We start from the raw sequence: 15,949 nt of genomic DNA, 5'->3' as shown, positions 1-15,949 counted from the left end.
ATGTCTGAGGGGCTTCCACAGAGATGAGGGAGGGGGGGCAAGCTATTTTCCAAAGCACCTGAAGGCCAGACAAGGAATAGTGGATGGAAACTGACCAAGGAGCAATTCAATCTGGAAACAAGGAGGAATTTCCTGACAGTGAGAACAATCAACCGATGGAACAGAAATTGCCTTTAGAAGTAGTGGAAACTTCATCTCTGGAGGCTTTCAAGAAGAGACTGGACTGTCAGAAATGGTGTAGGGTCTCCTGCTTGGGTGGGGGGTTAGACTAGATGACCTACAAGATCCCTTCCTTAACTCTGTTAATGGCTTCTTCTTCCTCTTCGTTCTGCTGAGGCTGGAAGCCAGCCGTGGATTGGACTGGTTCTTTTTCAAAAGCGGGCAGAGGAAAAAAATATTGTGCGTAAGGCGGTTGCTTCACCACCCCTCCCCAACTATAAGCCCTAGGCCCCTCGACTTTCAAGCCACCAAATCAGTAGCAGGGCAGTCGGGAGGTTTTAAAGTAGGGATTGCTCGGATGGGTAGCAGAGGCCACCAGTGTCGTCAGCTCTGGAAAACGAAATGAAGGAAAGGAAAGAGAAAATATACCCCTCCCTACCCATTGTTGCTTGAAGAATTTGATTGTGATTCAGGAACCTCTGGACTCAGCCTAACTGAGCAGCGGGGTTCATTTCCCTTCCCTCCGATGGCCACCTTCCATTGTACAACTTTCTGCCAACTTTACAAAGTTGGGAGAGCAATTCCCACATAGCAGTTTAAAATATGGTACAGCTAGGATCAGATACCACCTCGAATACTGTCTTCCTTCCTCCTTGCCCTTCCTTCCTTCTTTCTTTCTGCCCACCCACACCTCCCTTTTTCTCTCTCCTTCTTTTCCTTCTCTGTTCACTTCTTCTTTTATTTTCCTTCCTCCGTTCCTTTTATTCCATTATCCATCCAATCCTCTCTCCCTCTTTCTCCCTCCCTCCTTCCTCTCCTTCTATCTGTTCACTTCTATCTTTCTCTTTCTTTCTTCTCCATCCATCCCTTTTTCTCCCTCCTTCTTTTCCTTCTCTGTTCACATCTTTCTTCTTCTTCTTCTTCTTCTTCTTCTTCTTCTTCTTCTTCTTCTTCTTCTTCTTCTTCTTCTTCTTCTTCTTCTTCTTCTTCTTCTTCTTCTTTCTTCTTCTTCCTTCTCCTCCTCCACATCCATCCATCCATCCCACAAATGAGCATATTGGATTTTCAGCCCTCCTACTGCAGCCTCACCCCAAAATACTAAGCCCAGCCCTACTCCTGCTATAAAATAGTACAGTATCATATTGCTCTCCCCCACCCCCCTCCCCATTATGTAAAGCGCCCCTGAACGTCTCAAAAATCTGAGAACGAGCATGTGAAACCTGATTTCAAAGCATGGCCAGAGGTGTGCAGATGTACCATAATCAGCAACAGACTGGAGGGCAAAAAGGCATAAACTGGGGGGGGGGAGTCCCTTGAGCAGAGTCAGGAGCAACGGAGCTGCATGGAGCCCCTTTGGGATTGCTGCAGACTCAGGCCGCAGGGACCTGAAGGCTGCCAATTCAGCATTTGCAGAGAGCAAGTTTTTGCTGAGCTGCAGTTTGCAGAGAGATGGGCTCGGGGAAGCCTTCCGTCGGAGGGTCTCCTCCACGGGATGGAAACCCAGTCAGCTGAAGATTTAATAGCTGACACAGGATGATGTAAATTTAAGTTAAAGAGCTTTTCTCCAAGGGGAGGAAAAATCTTCCGGGGTTGTCTTGTCTTCTCCTCTTATTTGACCAATGAAGGGAAACTCTCAACTTTCAATTCAGAATAGAGCTAGAAGGGACCTTGGAGGTCTTCTAGTCCAACCCCCTGCTTAAGCAGGAGACCCTGTAACATTTCAGACAAATGGCTATCCAGTCTCTTCTTAAAAACCTCCAGTGATGAAGCACCCACAACATCTGAAGGCAAGCCGTTCCATTGATTAATTGTCCTCACTTTTAGGAAGTTTCTCCTTAATTCCAGGTTGCTTCTTCTCCTTGATTAGTTTCCATCCAATCTTTCCTGCCCTGCCTTCTAGTGCTTTGGAGAATAGTTTGACCCCCTCTTCTTTGTGGCAGCCCCTCAAATGTTGGAATACCACTATCATACGGCTAACCCCTAGTCCTTCTTTCCTTTAGACTAGCCAAACCAAAATCTTCTAACTGTTCTTGGTATCTTTTAGCCTTCAGGCCTTTAGTCATCTTAGTTGTTCTTCTTTGCACTTTTTCGAAAGTCTCAATATCTTTTTTGTAATGTGGTGACCAAAACTGGACGCGGGATTCCACGAGTGGCCTTCCTAAGGCTTTATAAAGCACTACTAATACTTCACGTGATCTTGATTCTATGCTTCCTGCTTACACAACGCAGGATCTGGTTCCTGTTTCAGTGATCATCCGCTAGGACTCCAAGGTCCATCTCACAGTTACTGTTTTTGAGCCAGGTCCCGCCTAATATATGCTTGTAAGGTAAAGGTCAAGGTTCCCTTTGCACGCATGTGCTAGTCGTTCCTGACTCTAGGGGGCGGTGCTCATCTCCGTTTCAAAGCCAAAGAGCCAGAGCTGTCTGAAGACGTCTCCGTGGTCATATGGCCAGCATGACTAAATGCCGAAGGCGCATGGAGCGCTGTTACCTTCCCACCAAAGTGGTCCTTATTTTTCCACTTACATTTTTACATGCTTTCGAAATGCTAGGTTGGCAGAAGCTGGGAGAAGTCATGGGAGCTCACTCCGTTAAAGGGCACTAGGGATTCGAACCGCCGAACTGCCGACCTTTCTGATCAACAATCTCAGTGTCTTAGCCACTGAGCCACCACGTCACACACACACACACACACGTGTGTGTGTGTGTGTGTGTGTGTGAGACGTGGTGGCTCAGTGGCTAAGACACTGAGATTGTTGATCAGAAAGGTCGGCAGTTCGGCGGTATATATATATATACTTGTACCTTGGTGTTTTTTTCCTGCCTAAGTGTAAAACCTTGCTTTTTTCGATATTAAATTTCATTTTGTTGGATAGGGCCCATTGTTCAAGTCTGTCAAGATCCGTTTGGGTCCTGAGTTTGTCACTTGCTAAGTTTTGTTCTGAAGCCCTAACGGTCGCATTCGAGGGGATTGCAGGGGAAACCAAGATGGCTTCCTTCCTGGGATTACCTCCTCCATCCTGGCTAGCCTTGACATCAGTGGTGGGTTCCTACCAGTTTGGCCTGGTTCGGCCACGCAGGCTTGCCACGCTCCAGAACCGGTTCTCCCGGCGCCACCATAGGCGCTGCTATAGGAGCCGCCATCTTGTTTTTTGCTTCTGTGCATGGGCAATTTTAATTGTACTGTGCATGCGTGACCGCAGCACGCATCAAGTGCGAACGCAGCGCCCCCCTGAGCGAACTGGCAGAAGAGGCTGCCAGAACTCACCCTGCTTGACATGGTGTGTCTTGCTCAGGGTGAACAGGCATGAACTGGTTGCCCTAAACCCCTGTGTGGGCTTGCCCTGTTAAAAAACATTGTTCTCTCTCCTGCCCTCGACACCACTTTCCTGCTTCCAAAGCAACTTTCACCCTCTGCGTAACCCGGTGGAGGTTTTGAATGTGAACAAATCAGCAGAAATTTCATTTTCACAGAGCGCTGGGGTGGGGGCCGGGGGTGGGGCAGGGGAAGAGGGTGGGGAGAGTGAAGGCAATCTGTCAGATCTCCCGCTCCTTCCCGTCCATTCCCACCGTTCTCCGTTGTGCCTGCCGATTAACTTATTCATCGTATTTGCCTTCCCTCAAAAGTAGCGGTGGAGAATATTTCAACAATAGCTACTGCCAGGATGAATCACGGAAGGTACAGTATGTCAATATGCGTATAGACAAACATAAGCCGTTCACCTGCATGCCTTAAAAAGTGCAGAAGACGGAGAAGTTGAGGCGGTGAGGGCCTGCAGGGGAAGTCGAGTTGGCAATTTTTTTAAAAAACGTACACAGCTGCTGGAGGAGAGAAGAGAGACGTATGCCTCCATTCAACAGGTTTCCCCCCTCCTGGTGGTGGGAAGAGGCTCGTTTTAAATTGAGCAAGATCTTCACGGGGTTTTTTGGGACTCATTCTTTCGTCGCCGCAAAGGGGGGGGGACGGCGATGGAGAATTTGACCCTTCCGGAACGCTCTCTGAGTATGGCAGATCTTGGGCTCCCAAAGAGCAGGGGGACCTCCCACTCGGTCCCTTCTTTCTTTGAGGCAGGGGTGTCAAACTCAATTTCATTGAGGGCCGCATCAGGGCTGTGGCTGACTGGATGGGCGTGGCCAGCTTGATGCCACTCCCTAAAATGCTGGCATGTTTCCTCTTCGCATTGGGTAGACCAGGATGGATCTGACCACATTGTGGCCACACTGATACCCCTGATCTAACAACACCATCTGCTGTTCCTATATGTCCAAGCATTGCTATTTCACTGTGTGTGTGAGAGAGAGGAGGGGACCGGGGGGGAATCACTTACCTTCCCTATTGCTTCACAAATGTGAGCGCACGTGCCACATCTGCACATGCCCACCACCTTCTGCGCATGCGCAGTGCTGGTGCATTATGTCGGGATGGGTGGGCGGAGCCTCCTGCGGACGTTGCTACCAGTTTGCCTGAACCGGAGAGACCTGGCTGAATACCACCTCTGGTATGTGTGTGTGTGTGGCTGTGGCCATCTTGATGTCACTCATGTCGGGAGTGCCTGTGGCGGCCCAAGCGCTCTGCGAGTGGAAATGGGCTCTCGGGCTCTGTTTCCTGCAGTGACTGCCTCCTGCAACCGCCTGTCACTGAAAACGGAGTTTGGGAGGGCCACATTTTATCTGGCAGAGGGTTGCAGGAGGCTGTTGTGGCCGGAAACAGAGCTCGGGAGCCCGTTTTCACTGGCAGAGCCACCGCAGGCCAGTCCCTCACTGTTTCTAGGGCAGCCCCGCGGGCCTGATCTAACCACCTCGTGGGCTGAATCCGGTCCGCAGGCCTTGATTTTTACACCCCTGCTATGGGGCATTAAGACTGCAGTGGAGGAAGATCAGTTTACCTCAGAAGTGAGCCACTATGGAGCCCTTTACTACCTGTGGTCCAACTCAGCTGAGGAAAAAAAGAAAAAGAGAGATCAATGGAAAGAAGAGAGAAAAGCAGAGAGGCCGAGATAAAACGTGCACCTCCTTCTATTTCTGCTCTCGACTCTGCGCACCTCCAATTTTATCTCCGTCCACTTCGGGCAACAACATGCACAGATGGGCTTCAAAAATTTCAGCAACGGATTCTCTGCCTGGTTTCTGGGTGGGAATGGCCATGGTGGACGTGGCCTAGTCGTGGTGTGTGTGTTTTCACTTTCCCCAGACTCTGAAGGCTTTCCTCGAGCTTCCTGGAGGCGAAAACTGCCTCCCCTGGCCTTCTGAGAGGCCCCTTTCCTCCCCTCCCCCGAGCCTCCATGTGGGCCAGGTACTTACCTCGCATCCAAAACAGGCCACGTGGAGACTCCTGGGAGGGGAGTGGTGGGGTGGCAGGGGTGGGGCCTGGTAGGTGGGCCAGTCAGTGGTGGGATTTGGAGGTTCTCCAAACCAGCCATAACGTTAGCTACCGGTTCTCCCAAATCTGGGCGAACCTGTAGCAGCCCACTCCTAACAATGTGGCCCTCAGTACAAAACCGCCTCTGCCGCCAGAAAAAAAACACCCTCCCATCCTTCCTCTGTGAGGGGAGCAATGCTGCCTTTCTAATTAATTTTGCAGACTCCAGCAAAGATAACTGAGGTGAGGCTTGTCGGGAATTTTCAACGCCCTAAAAACAATATATAAATGCCAAGTGTGAAGAATGAAAATTGGCTGAGAAACCCAAAGCCCTTTCCATTGAGTTAATGCTCAATTATGACTCGGAAACAAAGGAGTCCTGTAATTTTATTTATTTATTTTAAAATCACCTACAAAGAAGGCATTCTTTTTTCATCTCATCTGGGGTTACGAATTAAACGCCAGGCCTTCCCACGGATGGCTGGCGGCCTGCGTGAATGAGCAATAAGAAGCGCTAATATCCCGAGGAGGCAGCGGACAAAAACGAAGCTTTTTAGAGAAGTCTTCGAGAAAGTCCATTGAAGAAAAAAAACAACCCAGGTCTCTCTCTCTTATGTGGCTTTCCTCGGAGGGGGGGAGAAGAAGGGGGGAGATCTCACCACCCTTCATGAGCCCCCCAACCGCAAAAAAAAAAAAAAAAAAAAAACGAGGAAAAGACTCAGGCAGTCAGGATCAAAGTGGGGAAATCAAAGCCAGGAAGCATCTCGGTTTTCTTCGGTCACATGTGGTGCGCGGTCTTCTTGAAAAGTCATTTTGTGGGTTTCCTCCCCTCTCCCCTCCCCCTTTTTTAAAACTCCTGGGAAATGATAGTACCCAGATGAGGAGGAAACTATTACCAAATGTCCTCAACGCTGCGTATTCTTGGAAATCGGGCAGGATGCAGGATGTCCCTCTGAGTGGATCTTCAAAGACCTCCTCTGTAGACAGGAGCCAGTCGGTGGAGCAACGTGGCTGGGACAACACTTCCTATCTTCTGCTCTCCCTCCCTCCCTTCCTTGGGACACCCACATAACTGTTCGGCTATCTTGGAAGACTCTTTATTTAGATTAAATTAAAAAACGACAAAAGGAGTTTTGCAAGATACCAGAGGAGAAGCAGGACAGATTAACCCAAAAGTTAATAAGAGTTGAAATTCTAAAAGGGGGCGAGAGATGATGGATAGACGTAGAATACTTTTCAACACGGTGGTTATTCCAATAAGAGTTAGAAAAAAGAAGTAGAAAATAGAAGCTGGGAAAATAATATTATCTATACACAAATGTTAGATGATGAAAAAATATGATTAAAAAGGTAAAGGTTCCGCTTGGATATACAATGTGTGCTAGTCGTTCCCTACTCTATCTCCGTTTCGAAGCCGAAGAGCCAGCGCTGTCCGAAGACGTCTCCCTGGTCATGTGGCCAGCATGACTAAACCCCAAAGGCGCACAGAACGCTGTTACCCTCCCACCAAAGATGGTCCCTATTTTTCTACTTGCATTTTTAAGTGCTTTCAAACAGCTGGGACAAGTAATGGGAGCTCACTCTGTTACGTGGTGCTAGGGAGTTGAACCTCCAAACTGTCAACAAACTCAGCTTAGCCACTGAGCCACCGTGCCCCTTTTTAAAGTATGAGTATGTATATTTAAATGGTAATGTCACTATCAGAATTGTATGCAAAATATATTGACCCAGATAATACACTGTTCACTAAACACTTATGAATGTTAAAGAAAAATATATAAATAAAATTAGATGATAGATAGATAGATGATAGACAGACAGACAGACAGACAGACAGACAGACAGGGTGGAAGCAGTGATGAGTTCCTACCGATTCAGACTGGTTCGGCCAAAGTGATTTGGAATCAACAGCGACCCAGGCCTGCCACGCCTCTAAACTGTTTCTCCAGGCGGCGCCATAGGCACCACCATCTTGTTTTCTGCTTCTGCACATAACAATTTTTATTGCACTGCGCACGCGCGCACGGTGTGCATGCGAGCAAACCGCAGTAGTGCCTGCCGGAACCCACCCCTGGGTGGAAGCACATATCTGTGACATGTGGGGGGCCTGTTTAGACTATTGAGAGAGTCGTCTGCAGCAATGTGTACGGCAGATTTAATGGCAACGAACTAAACCCGAGGAATCCGTTTGATTTGTGCATCGTCTTCAGTTCAACTCCTTGGTTGGTTGATGTGAGGATCAGCAAGGGTGCAAAGGCCTCCAAAGAGTGACCTGGCCAAATGGTTGGGTTTTGTAGAATCCACTGAAGAACACAATGCGTACGAAGATATTTTAGCCTCCGGTAGCAAGCAGGGTGAGCCCCGCCAATGTATTTTAGTTTATGGAGGCCCAATTTACTAGGCTGTGATTCTAAAGCTCTCTATGGTGTCCCTGGACTTTTCACATGCCATTCAGCAATCCAATTCTACAGCCTTGTTCATCTTAGCTACTCTACGATCTGGGGACTTCAATTCCCAAAATTCCCCAGTCAAGCATGCATGCATGGCTGGCTGGGGAATTCTGGGACTTGAAGTCCCCAGATCTGAAAGTTTTTGAGATTGGTAGATGCTGTTCTACGCTACCCCCTTACCAGTGAAATGCCTCTTTCACAAGGAGTGGTTTTCACAAATTAATAGGAAACGGTCCATAAACAAAACTCAACACCCCTCAACACCTTCTCTTGGGGATGACCCCCCCCCCCAATTATTCCAAGATACCTCCCATTGTGCGGAAAGAGAATCAATGAAGCATCACCCCTGACCCTTTCCTTCTCTTCTCCTGGTTTCCTAAACTCACCTGGATTTCTTCTTGCCAGTTGTTTGGGGCCATCTTCATTTTTCCAAGAAGCTTCATAATGAAGTAGAGGCTGAGATTTCTGCGTAGTTGTCTGGGGAGGAAGGACAGGTGAGATGCTCATCAGTGGCTCTTTTAACTGCCTTGTATTCCCTTCCCAACCCGGGTGCTCAGTCTGCCATGGAGTTGGCAAATTCCAAGGTTTTCCCCGCCTCACTTGCCCCCATTCTTTTGGTTTGGCTAGCCAGGTAAGATGGGCAGCCAATACATGTAAACAAACAGAGATAAACAAACAAATGGTTTTGGCCACCAGTGGCCAGCAGAGTTGGACAGTGAGGAGGTTGGGGAGGGACATGGGCCAGTCCTGGAGTCTGGGGAAGGCTCTGATGAGGGCTCTGTGTCGGAGGCAGAGAGGGGGCCAGGGCCATCTGACAGTTATCAGCTGCCTTCAGAGTCAGACATCAGTGAGGCAGAAGAACAGCTGGAGCCTGTTCCCAGTGTGTCCATGTGAAGAGCTGCCAGAAGAAAAGAACAGCTAAGACTTGGGAGTAAAGCCGTAGGTGAATGGACCCTCCCATAGGAAGTGGGTTCCTACTGGTTCAGACCAGTTCGTCCAAACCGAACTGATAGTAGCTTGGCTGGTCCTAGCGACCCAGGCCTGCCACGCCCCTGAACCAGTTGGGGTTTTTTTGCTTCTGTGCATGTGCAGAGCACTTTTTAGTCCTCTGTGCATGCACCTGCAGCATGCGCGCATGGCATGCCCATAAGCAAACCGGCAGTAGTGACTGTCAGAACCCACCCCTGCATATGACCCCCCAACAATCTGGGTCCTCATTTTAATGACCTCGGAAGGACAGAAGGCTGAGTCAACCTTGTTACATTTGAACTGCCGGCAGTCAGCAGAAGTCGCCTGCAGTACTGCACTCTAACCACTGCACCACCAAGATCTCCTGCTTGAGCAGGGTCGGATTAGAAGACCTCTGAGGTCTCTCCTGACCTGAAGATTCCACGTTCCATGTTATGTCTCAGGTGCCCAAATTTCTTGGGCTGATCCTAATGCCACCTTCCTGGAGACGGATCAGTTAGGTGGATACAAAGACAGTGAGGTAGGTGGGAGTTTCCCATCGAATCCATCTCCACAGACCTCAGAAAGAAGATGGGGGGCAGAGGTGCATTGCTACCGGTTCCCACCAGTTCCGCCGAACCAGTAGTAGAAACTGGGAATGGGTCGCCAAACTGATAGGGACCACAGGCTGGCCACACCCTAAACTAGTTCCCCGTCACCCATGCCACTGAAATATTTGCAGGCAACTGCGCATGTGCCCAATGAACAGGCAGTAACGCAGGCAGCAACCTGCCCCTGGTGGGGGGTTAATGGTGGACATCCCACTGCCCTCTGGAGCTAAATAAACACTCACAGTTGAATCTCTCTCATCCAACTCTCAGGCTTACACTCAGCTCTTTTATTTTGCAAGTGCCACAGATGCATCCTGTTTCCAGCACGAGCTGCAGAGAACTGCACCGCCTCCAGTAACAACACGAGGCCTGAAATTTCCTCAGCAAACAGGTCACTCGTTACAAGCCTGTTGTTGTGAGCCTGGTCCCCACTCTTGTTCCCAGCAGTCTCCACACGGATACAGATTAACAGAGTTGGAAGGGACCTTGTAGGTCATCTAGTTTAACACACACCCCCAAGCAGGAGACCCGACACCGTTTCTGACAGAAGGCAGTCCAGTCTCCTCTTGAAAATCTCCAGGAATGAAGCTCCCACAACTTCCAAAAGCAACTTCAATTCCATGGGTTGATTGTTCTCACTGTCAGAAAATTCCTCCTTATTTCTAGGTTGAATCTCTCCTTGATCAGTTTCTGTCCATTGTTCCTGATATAACAAAGGCAACAACTATATTTGGAAGAGCATATCTAATTCAAGCCCACCATCCAAAGAGGGAGGACAGGACGGGGGCTCAGTGGTTAAGACACTGGGCTTGTTGGCTGGAAAGCCGGCAGCCCAGGTTCGAGACCTGAGCACCACGCGACAGGGTGAGCTCCCTTCCTCGCCTCAGCTCCTGCCCATCTAGTCGTTTCAAAAGCATGCAAAGGTGAGTAGATAAATAGGTACCACTTCAGTGGGAAGATAACAGTGCTCTGTGATGTCATGCTGGCCACACGGCTGTGGAAATGACCTTGAAATGGAGACAAGAACTGCTCCCTACAGTCAGTAGTGACTAGTGGAGTAAAATCTGCAGGGATGTCTTTTTATTATTATTTAAAGAGGAGCTTAAGAGGAGGTTAATTTTTAAATCACAGGCCCTTCTGCCCTGGGAATGTGGAAGTGGGACCGCAGAAAGTCCCTTAGGATGATTAAAAAACGTAAACAGGTCCCAATAGTCTGGCAAATTATGCTTCCTTTGTCCTTTAATAATTACTATTTGATAACCTGGTATTTATTTATAGGGGGGAAATGTCTGGACCAAACGTAATTTCTAATGTTGGATTTTCCCCCTTACCAGAGGGAGCCCCCTTGTGGAGTACTGTGAAGCCGTTACCATGGCAACTCCACTGCGCTGTACAGTAGAAGCCATTTGAAGGCACAACAGGCTGCATCTTAAAAGAACACACACCCTGAGGGGTGTTAGGGGTGTCTTACCCTCACAGTATTCTTCTCCAGAGAGTAAGCTATCTGTATACCAAGTTTATTAATGCTGGGATAAGTAACTTGAGGTAAGCCATGAGGCTACTCTTCTTCAGTACTGGTAGTCCTCGACTTACGACAGTACTTGAGCCCAGAATTATGGACACAAATAGTTGCAATGGTTAAGCAGGTACCATGTGACTGGGCTTGACTTTACAACATGTTTTGCAGTGGCCGTAAAAGTGAAGGTCGTCGTTGAGGGAATCCATGTTACCCAAAGGGTGTTTTTGTCAGAAAGCGGAAGTGAATGTCAGAGATCAGCACAAAAACTGTGAGAAATTTCGGCCGCAGGACCCTGGGATGCTGCAAATCGCAGGAAAGGGGAATCTGGTTGCTAAGGGGCCCAAAACGTGAGCATGGGACCCACAGGGAGAGGAGGGGGCTGTAACTTTGAAATAGGAACGTTAAATGCCCTTTGGAGGGTGATTGTAATTTCAAAGCGTTGCTAAGCAACCGGTCGTAAGTCGAGGACTACCTGTAAATATTTTCTGTTGCTGAAGAAACGGCTTCTCACGTTCCTCCTGCAGAAGCCATCTCTTAGGAATTGTGTAAATGCTGAACTGTTGGTACGTGTGTGCAATCCTGAAATCTGGCACAGTGTGACAATTGCTCCACAAGGCAAACTGTCTGCAGCAGATGTGTGGATGGAGACCTACACTGAGATTTCATACCTCCTGCTCTCTCGCTCTTTCCCTCCCACTTCTTCTCTCCCACTCCCTCTTTCTCTCCCCACTACTCCTCTCACTCTTTCCCTCTTCCTCCCTCTCTCTCCCTCTCTCGGTCTCTCTGTCTCTCTCTTTTTCCCTCTCCCTCTTTCCCCCTTCCTCCTTTCTCCCTGACTCTCTCCTTTTCTCCCTCCCCACTACTCCTCTCGCTCTTTCCCTCTTCCTCCCTCTCTCTCCCTCTCTGTCTCTTTTTCCCTCTCCCTCTTTCCCTCTTCCTCCCTCTCCTTCTCTCTCCCTTTCTCCCTACTTCCTCTCTCCCCCCACTACGCCTCTCACTCTTTCCCTTTTCCTCCCCCCCTCTCTTCTTCCCTCTCCCTTTCCCTCCCTCTCCCTCCCACTCCTTCTCTCTCCCACCCTGACTCTCCCTTTCATCCTCTCACTCCTACTTTCTCTCCCTACTCTCTTTCCCTTTCTCTCTCCCCACTACTCCATTCCCCCCCTCTCCCTCTTCACTACTCCTCTCTCTGTCTTCCTCCCCCTCTCCCTCCCTCCCACTCCTCTCTCTCCCTTCCCTCTTGCTCTCCCCTCCCCTTCTCTCCCCTTCTCCCTACCACTCCTTCTCTCTCCCCCACCCTTCTCTTTCTTTCTGTCACTCCACTACGTCTCTCGCCCTCTTCCTCCTCTTCTATCCCTTCCATTCCTTTTCTCTCCCCCTCCCCCTCTCTCTTCCTCCCTTTCCCTTTTTTCCTACTTCCTCTCCCTCCTTCCCTCTCTGTCCCCACTACTCCTCTCTCCCTCTTCCTCCCTCCCTCCCCTCTTGCTCTTTGCCTCTTCTTTGCTCTCCCTCTCTCTCTCCTCACTCTCTCTCTCTCTCTCTCTCTCTCTCTCTCTCTCTCTCACACACACACACACACACACACACACATACACACGAAAAGCAATTTTGTAAGATTCCAAAGAAGAGGTGCCCTCCGAGTACATTCAAACAAGCCAAGACCGCAGCCGCACTCTCTCACCCGGCCCTTGTTTTCTTTTATTTAAACTATATTTGTAGTGTGCCCTTCATAAAAATACGCCCTTGAGCAATTTGCAAGACGTTGCAAGGTATATGAAACAATAAAAGGAGGAAGGCATGAACAGGCATCGAGACACATTAAAACAGCAAGGAGTGACCATAAAATAAAATCCTAATAAACAGAGGACAAAATCAATACCGAGCTGAAGACAACAAGAGCATTTTATTCTAATATAATCAAGTAATAAGGAAATGTAGTTACTTATTTAGGGAAAGGGGCAGAAAACGTAATCTTTCTTTGCTACTGATTGTCTTGTTTGTTTGTCGGGCATACACGTATTCCTCGGCTTACAACCATTCGTTTAGTGACTGTCCGATGATCATTTTTCACACTTACAATCATTGCAGCGGCACTCCCATGATCAAAATTCAGATGATTTGCAACCGGCTCATATTTACGACGGTTCCTGTGTCCCAGGGTCACATGATCCCATTTTGTGACTTTCCGACTGGCAAATTCAACATGGAAGCCAACCCTGTTACTCTCTTAACCACGGCTGACAGGATTCCAAGTAATAGATCCATAACAAGCAAAACTCCAAGGCAGGCAAAGTCCGCGAAGGATAACTTTATTGGAAATAAAGTGAAAACCGACTCTAACCTAGTTAAAAGAGAAAGTTTTTCCCAAACCCAAAACAATCAGTCACATGGTCCAATCAAGACGCTGTTTGGTCGTCTGGAAGACCTTCTTCCTCCTTCCACGGTCCAGGTGTGAGAAAGTCCTTGGTTCTCAAGAGAAAGCATTTTGCTTTGGCTACACAAACCCCTCTATCTTTAATCCCCCCTCCCTTTCTCTGAACTCTAGTGTGGCAACCTTGAAGCTCCGATAGGGCTCCGGTCAAGTCAGCTTCAATGGCAGGAATTCAATTAACAACAGTGGCAAGAAAGGTCGCAGAATGGGGCAAAAGACATTCAACAACACTCTCGCTTAGCCACAGAAATGTTGGGATCAATTGTGGACATACCAGTGGTGGGTTCCAGCTCCCGTTGCAACTGGTACGGTGCAATGGGGCCGGGTGTCCACATGCATGCGCGCAGCAAGCACGCACATCTGTGCAGCATGCGCATGCGCCCTTACCTCCTGTGATGCCTCCGCGATGCTTCAGCTGCTCGGCGGAACGTCACACCGGCACTGTACACTCTGTGCGCATGCACAGAAGCGCCAAAGAGCTCAAACACTGATAAGGAGCTTGGGTGGGTGGGTGGGCCCTCCGGAGCACAGTACCGGAACGGTACCCGGTGCTCCTGGCAGGCACTGGTATGCCCGTACTGGGGCGTACTGGTCGTAACCCACCACTGGGACATATGCCGAGGACTACCTGTATACAGAATAAGATTTGTGGAAAAGCTTCAAATTTGCGCTGCCCTCTTTTCACGGAGGTTTCTGAGCCTTCAGCTTCCAAGCGCTTCTGGCCCAACAGCCTTGGGAATGACAGTGGGTGGCTTTGATTCCAATTAGAAAAGCGAAGAAGAGTTTGGCCACCCCGGGGGAGGGGGATAAAGAAGGCTGTTTTTCTTTCACAATTCTAACTAGCCCTACTTGTTCTTATTTCTCCAGGGACGTGGGACGTGTCAAAACAGATGCAGGGTTTTTACAACGCTTTCATGTTTATTTTCCCAGCTGAAACCTGTAATTCCGTGACACCCATGCCCACACCCATTCCTGCCTGCCCATCTCATCCCAGAGTCCGGCTGGCCAGGCGAGTTTTGAGTTCCAGACGATTCGAGGCGAGAAGCCCATCATCCACTAACCCTGCCTTGTGGTAATTGCCTCTAAGTACTACAGATCCCAATCGCTTTTACGCAGTGGTGAGATTCAAAGTTTTTTACTACCGGTTCTGTGGGTGTGGCTTGGTGGGCGTGGCAGGGGAAGGATACTGCAAAATCTCCATTCCCACCCCTCACACACCCACGTATGTACACCAGTAACAGCAGGGTCACAATCTGATTGTGTGAACAAAAGCTGGTTTGAAATCAGAAGCCGTGGGAGCTTCATCCCGGGAAGCTTCCAAAGAGATTGGACTGGATCTGTCAGAAATGGTGTAGGGTCTCCTGCTTGGGCGGGAGGTTGGACTAGATCAGCTGTCACCAACGGGGGGTCCATGGACCACTGCTGGTCTGTGAGAAAATGGTGGTCCGCAGAAAAATTATTTGCATTTTTTATATTGCACTAAATCAGGGGTCCTCAAACTACGGCCCGTGGGACGGACACGTGCAATGAATATTTCTGTTGCTGCAGAGAGTCTCCCCCTTCGGGGTCTTTTTGTGCAGGTCGGAGGGGGGCAGAATTTCCGACTTGGGGTCTGCTTTGGCCTCTTGGTGAGGGGCTTTGGGTGAAGGCTGGAGGGAAGAGCCGCTGGTGGCAAAGAGCCAGAGGGCCTCGTTCCAGTGGGACTGCATCATGGCCTGGAACTGGCTGACCATCACAGCCCACTGAGCCTCCAGGCACCGACACCTGGCCTTGCAGGTCTTCCCTCTGCTTGGAAAGCCTATGCTCCTAGTCCTCCGTGAGGTGCTTCTGCTGAGCCTCCTTCTCGGTCAGATCCAATTTTATTTGAGCTGTTTTGCCAACTTTTTCTCATGGTGGCTGTTTGGCTCCAGCAACTGCTTCCTGTTGGGGCCCTAAGGAGCCCGGGCGAGCAGGCGAGGAGTGGCTGGGAGGGGAGGGGTGAGTAGAGGCTGGTGAAGCATCTCTTGACATGAGTGACAATGAATTAGCCACGCCTACCCAGTCACAAGACCACCTAGCCACGCCCACCCAGCAGATCATTGGGCAGATCATATTAGTGGTCTGCTGGATTTAAAATTCTGCCTTTAGTGGTCCCTGAGGTCTGAAAGGTTGGTGACCCTGGAACTAGATGACCTCCAAGGTCCCTTCCCACTCTGTTATTCTATTATCTATTCAATGGAAGCAGAAGTGAGCAGAGGACCCCAGCTGCATCATCAAGAGCCTTCTCCAAAGAAAAGGAAGGGTTAAATGATCCATCTTTTCTTTCTCGGCCTGATTCCCAGGTTTTTATGGAAGTTTCTGGAGGATTCTGAACACAAAGGAGGACCAGCAGCGCATTTGCACAACATACTTAACCTGGTTGCTGCATTAAATCGTACAACAGGCTTGAGGAATATGTTGACGGACAAATGTGGTTGGATTCTCAGATCGTGCAAG

The 15,949-nt window shown here is 49.2% G+C and overlaps 1 protein-coding gene across 1 annotated transcript in view; it reads right to left on the bottom strand.

Annotated features, from left to right (window-relative positions):
* The window catches only part of FAM178B (family with sequence similarity 178 member B), a 276,725-nt gene that overhangs the window by 82,074 nt on the left and 178,702 nt on the right, over window positions 1–15,949 (bottom strand). The window contains exon 14 of the mRNA XM_081960741.1: window positions 8,355–8,445. Within this exon, the coding sequence (XP_081816867.1) occupies window positions 8,355–8,445 (91 nt within the window). The remainder of the gene's footprint in view (window positions 1–8,354; window positions 8,446–15,949) is intronic.

This window comes from Natrix helvetica, assembly GCF_964273705.1.
Source record: "Natrix helvetica genome assembly, chromosome: 8".
NCBI lineage: Eukaryota > Metazoa > Chordata > Lepidosauria > Squamata > Natricidae > Natrix > Natrix helvetica.
The sequence above is the reverse complement of the archived record's forward strand: the minus strand, read 5'-3'. Positions and strand labels throughout refer to the sequence as shown.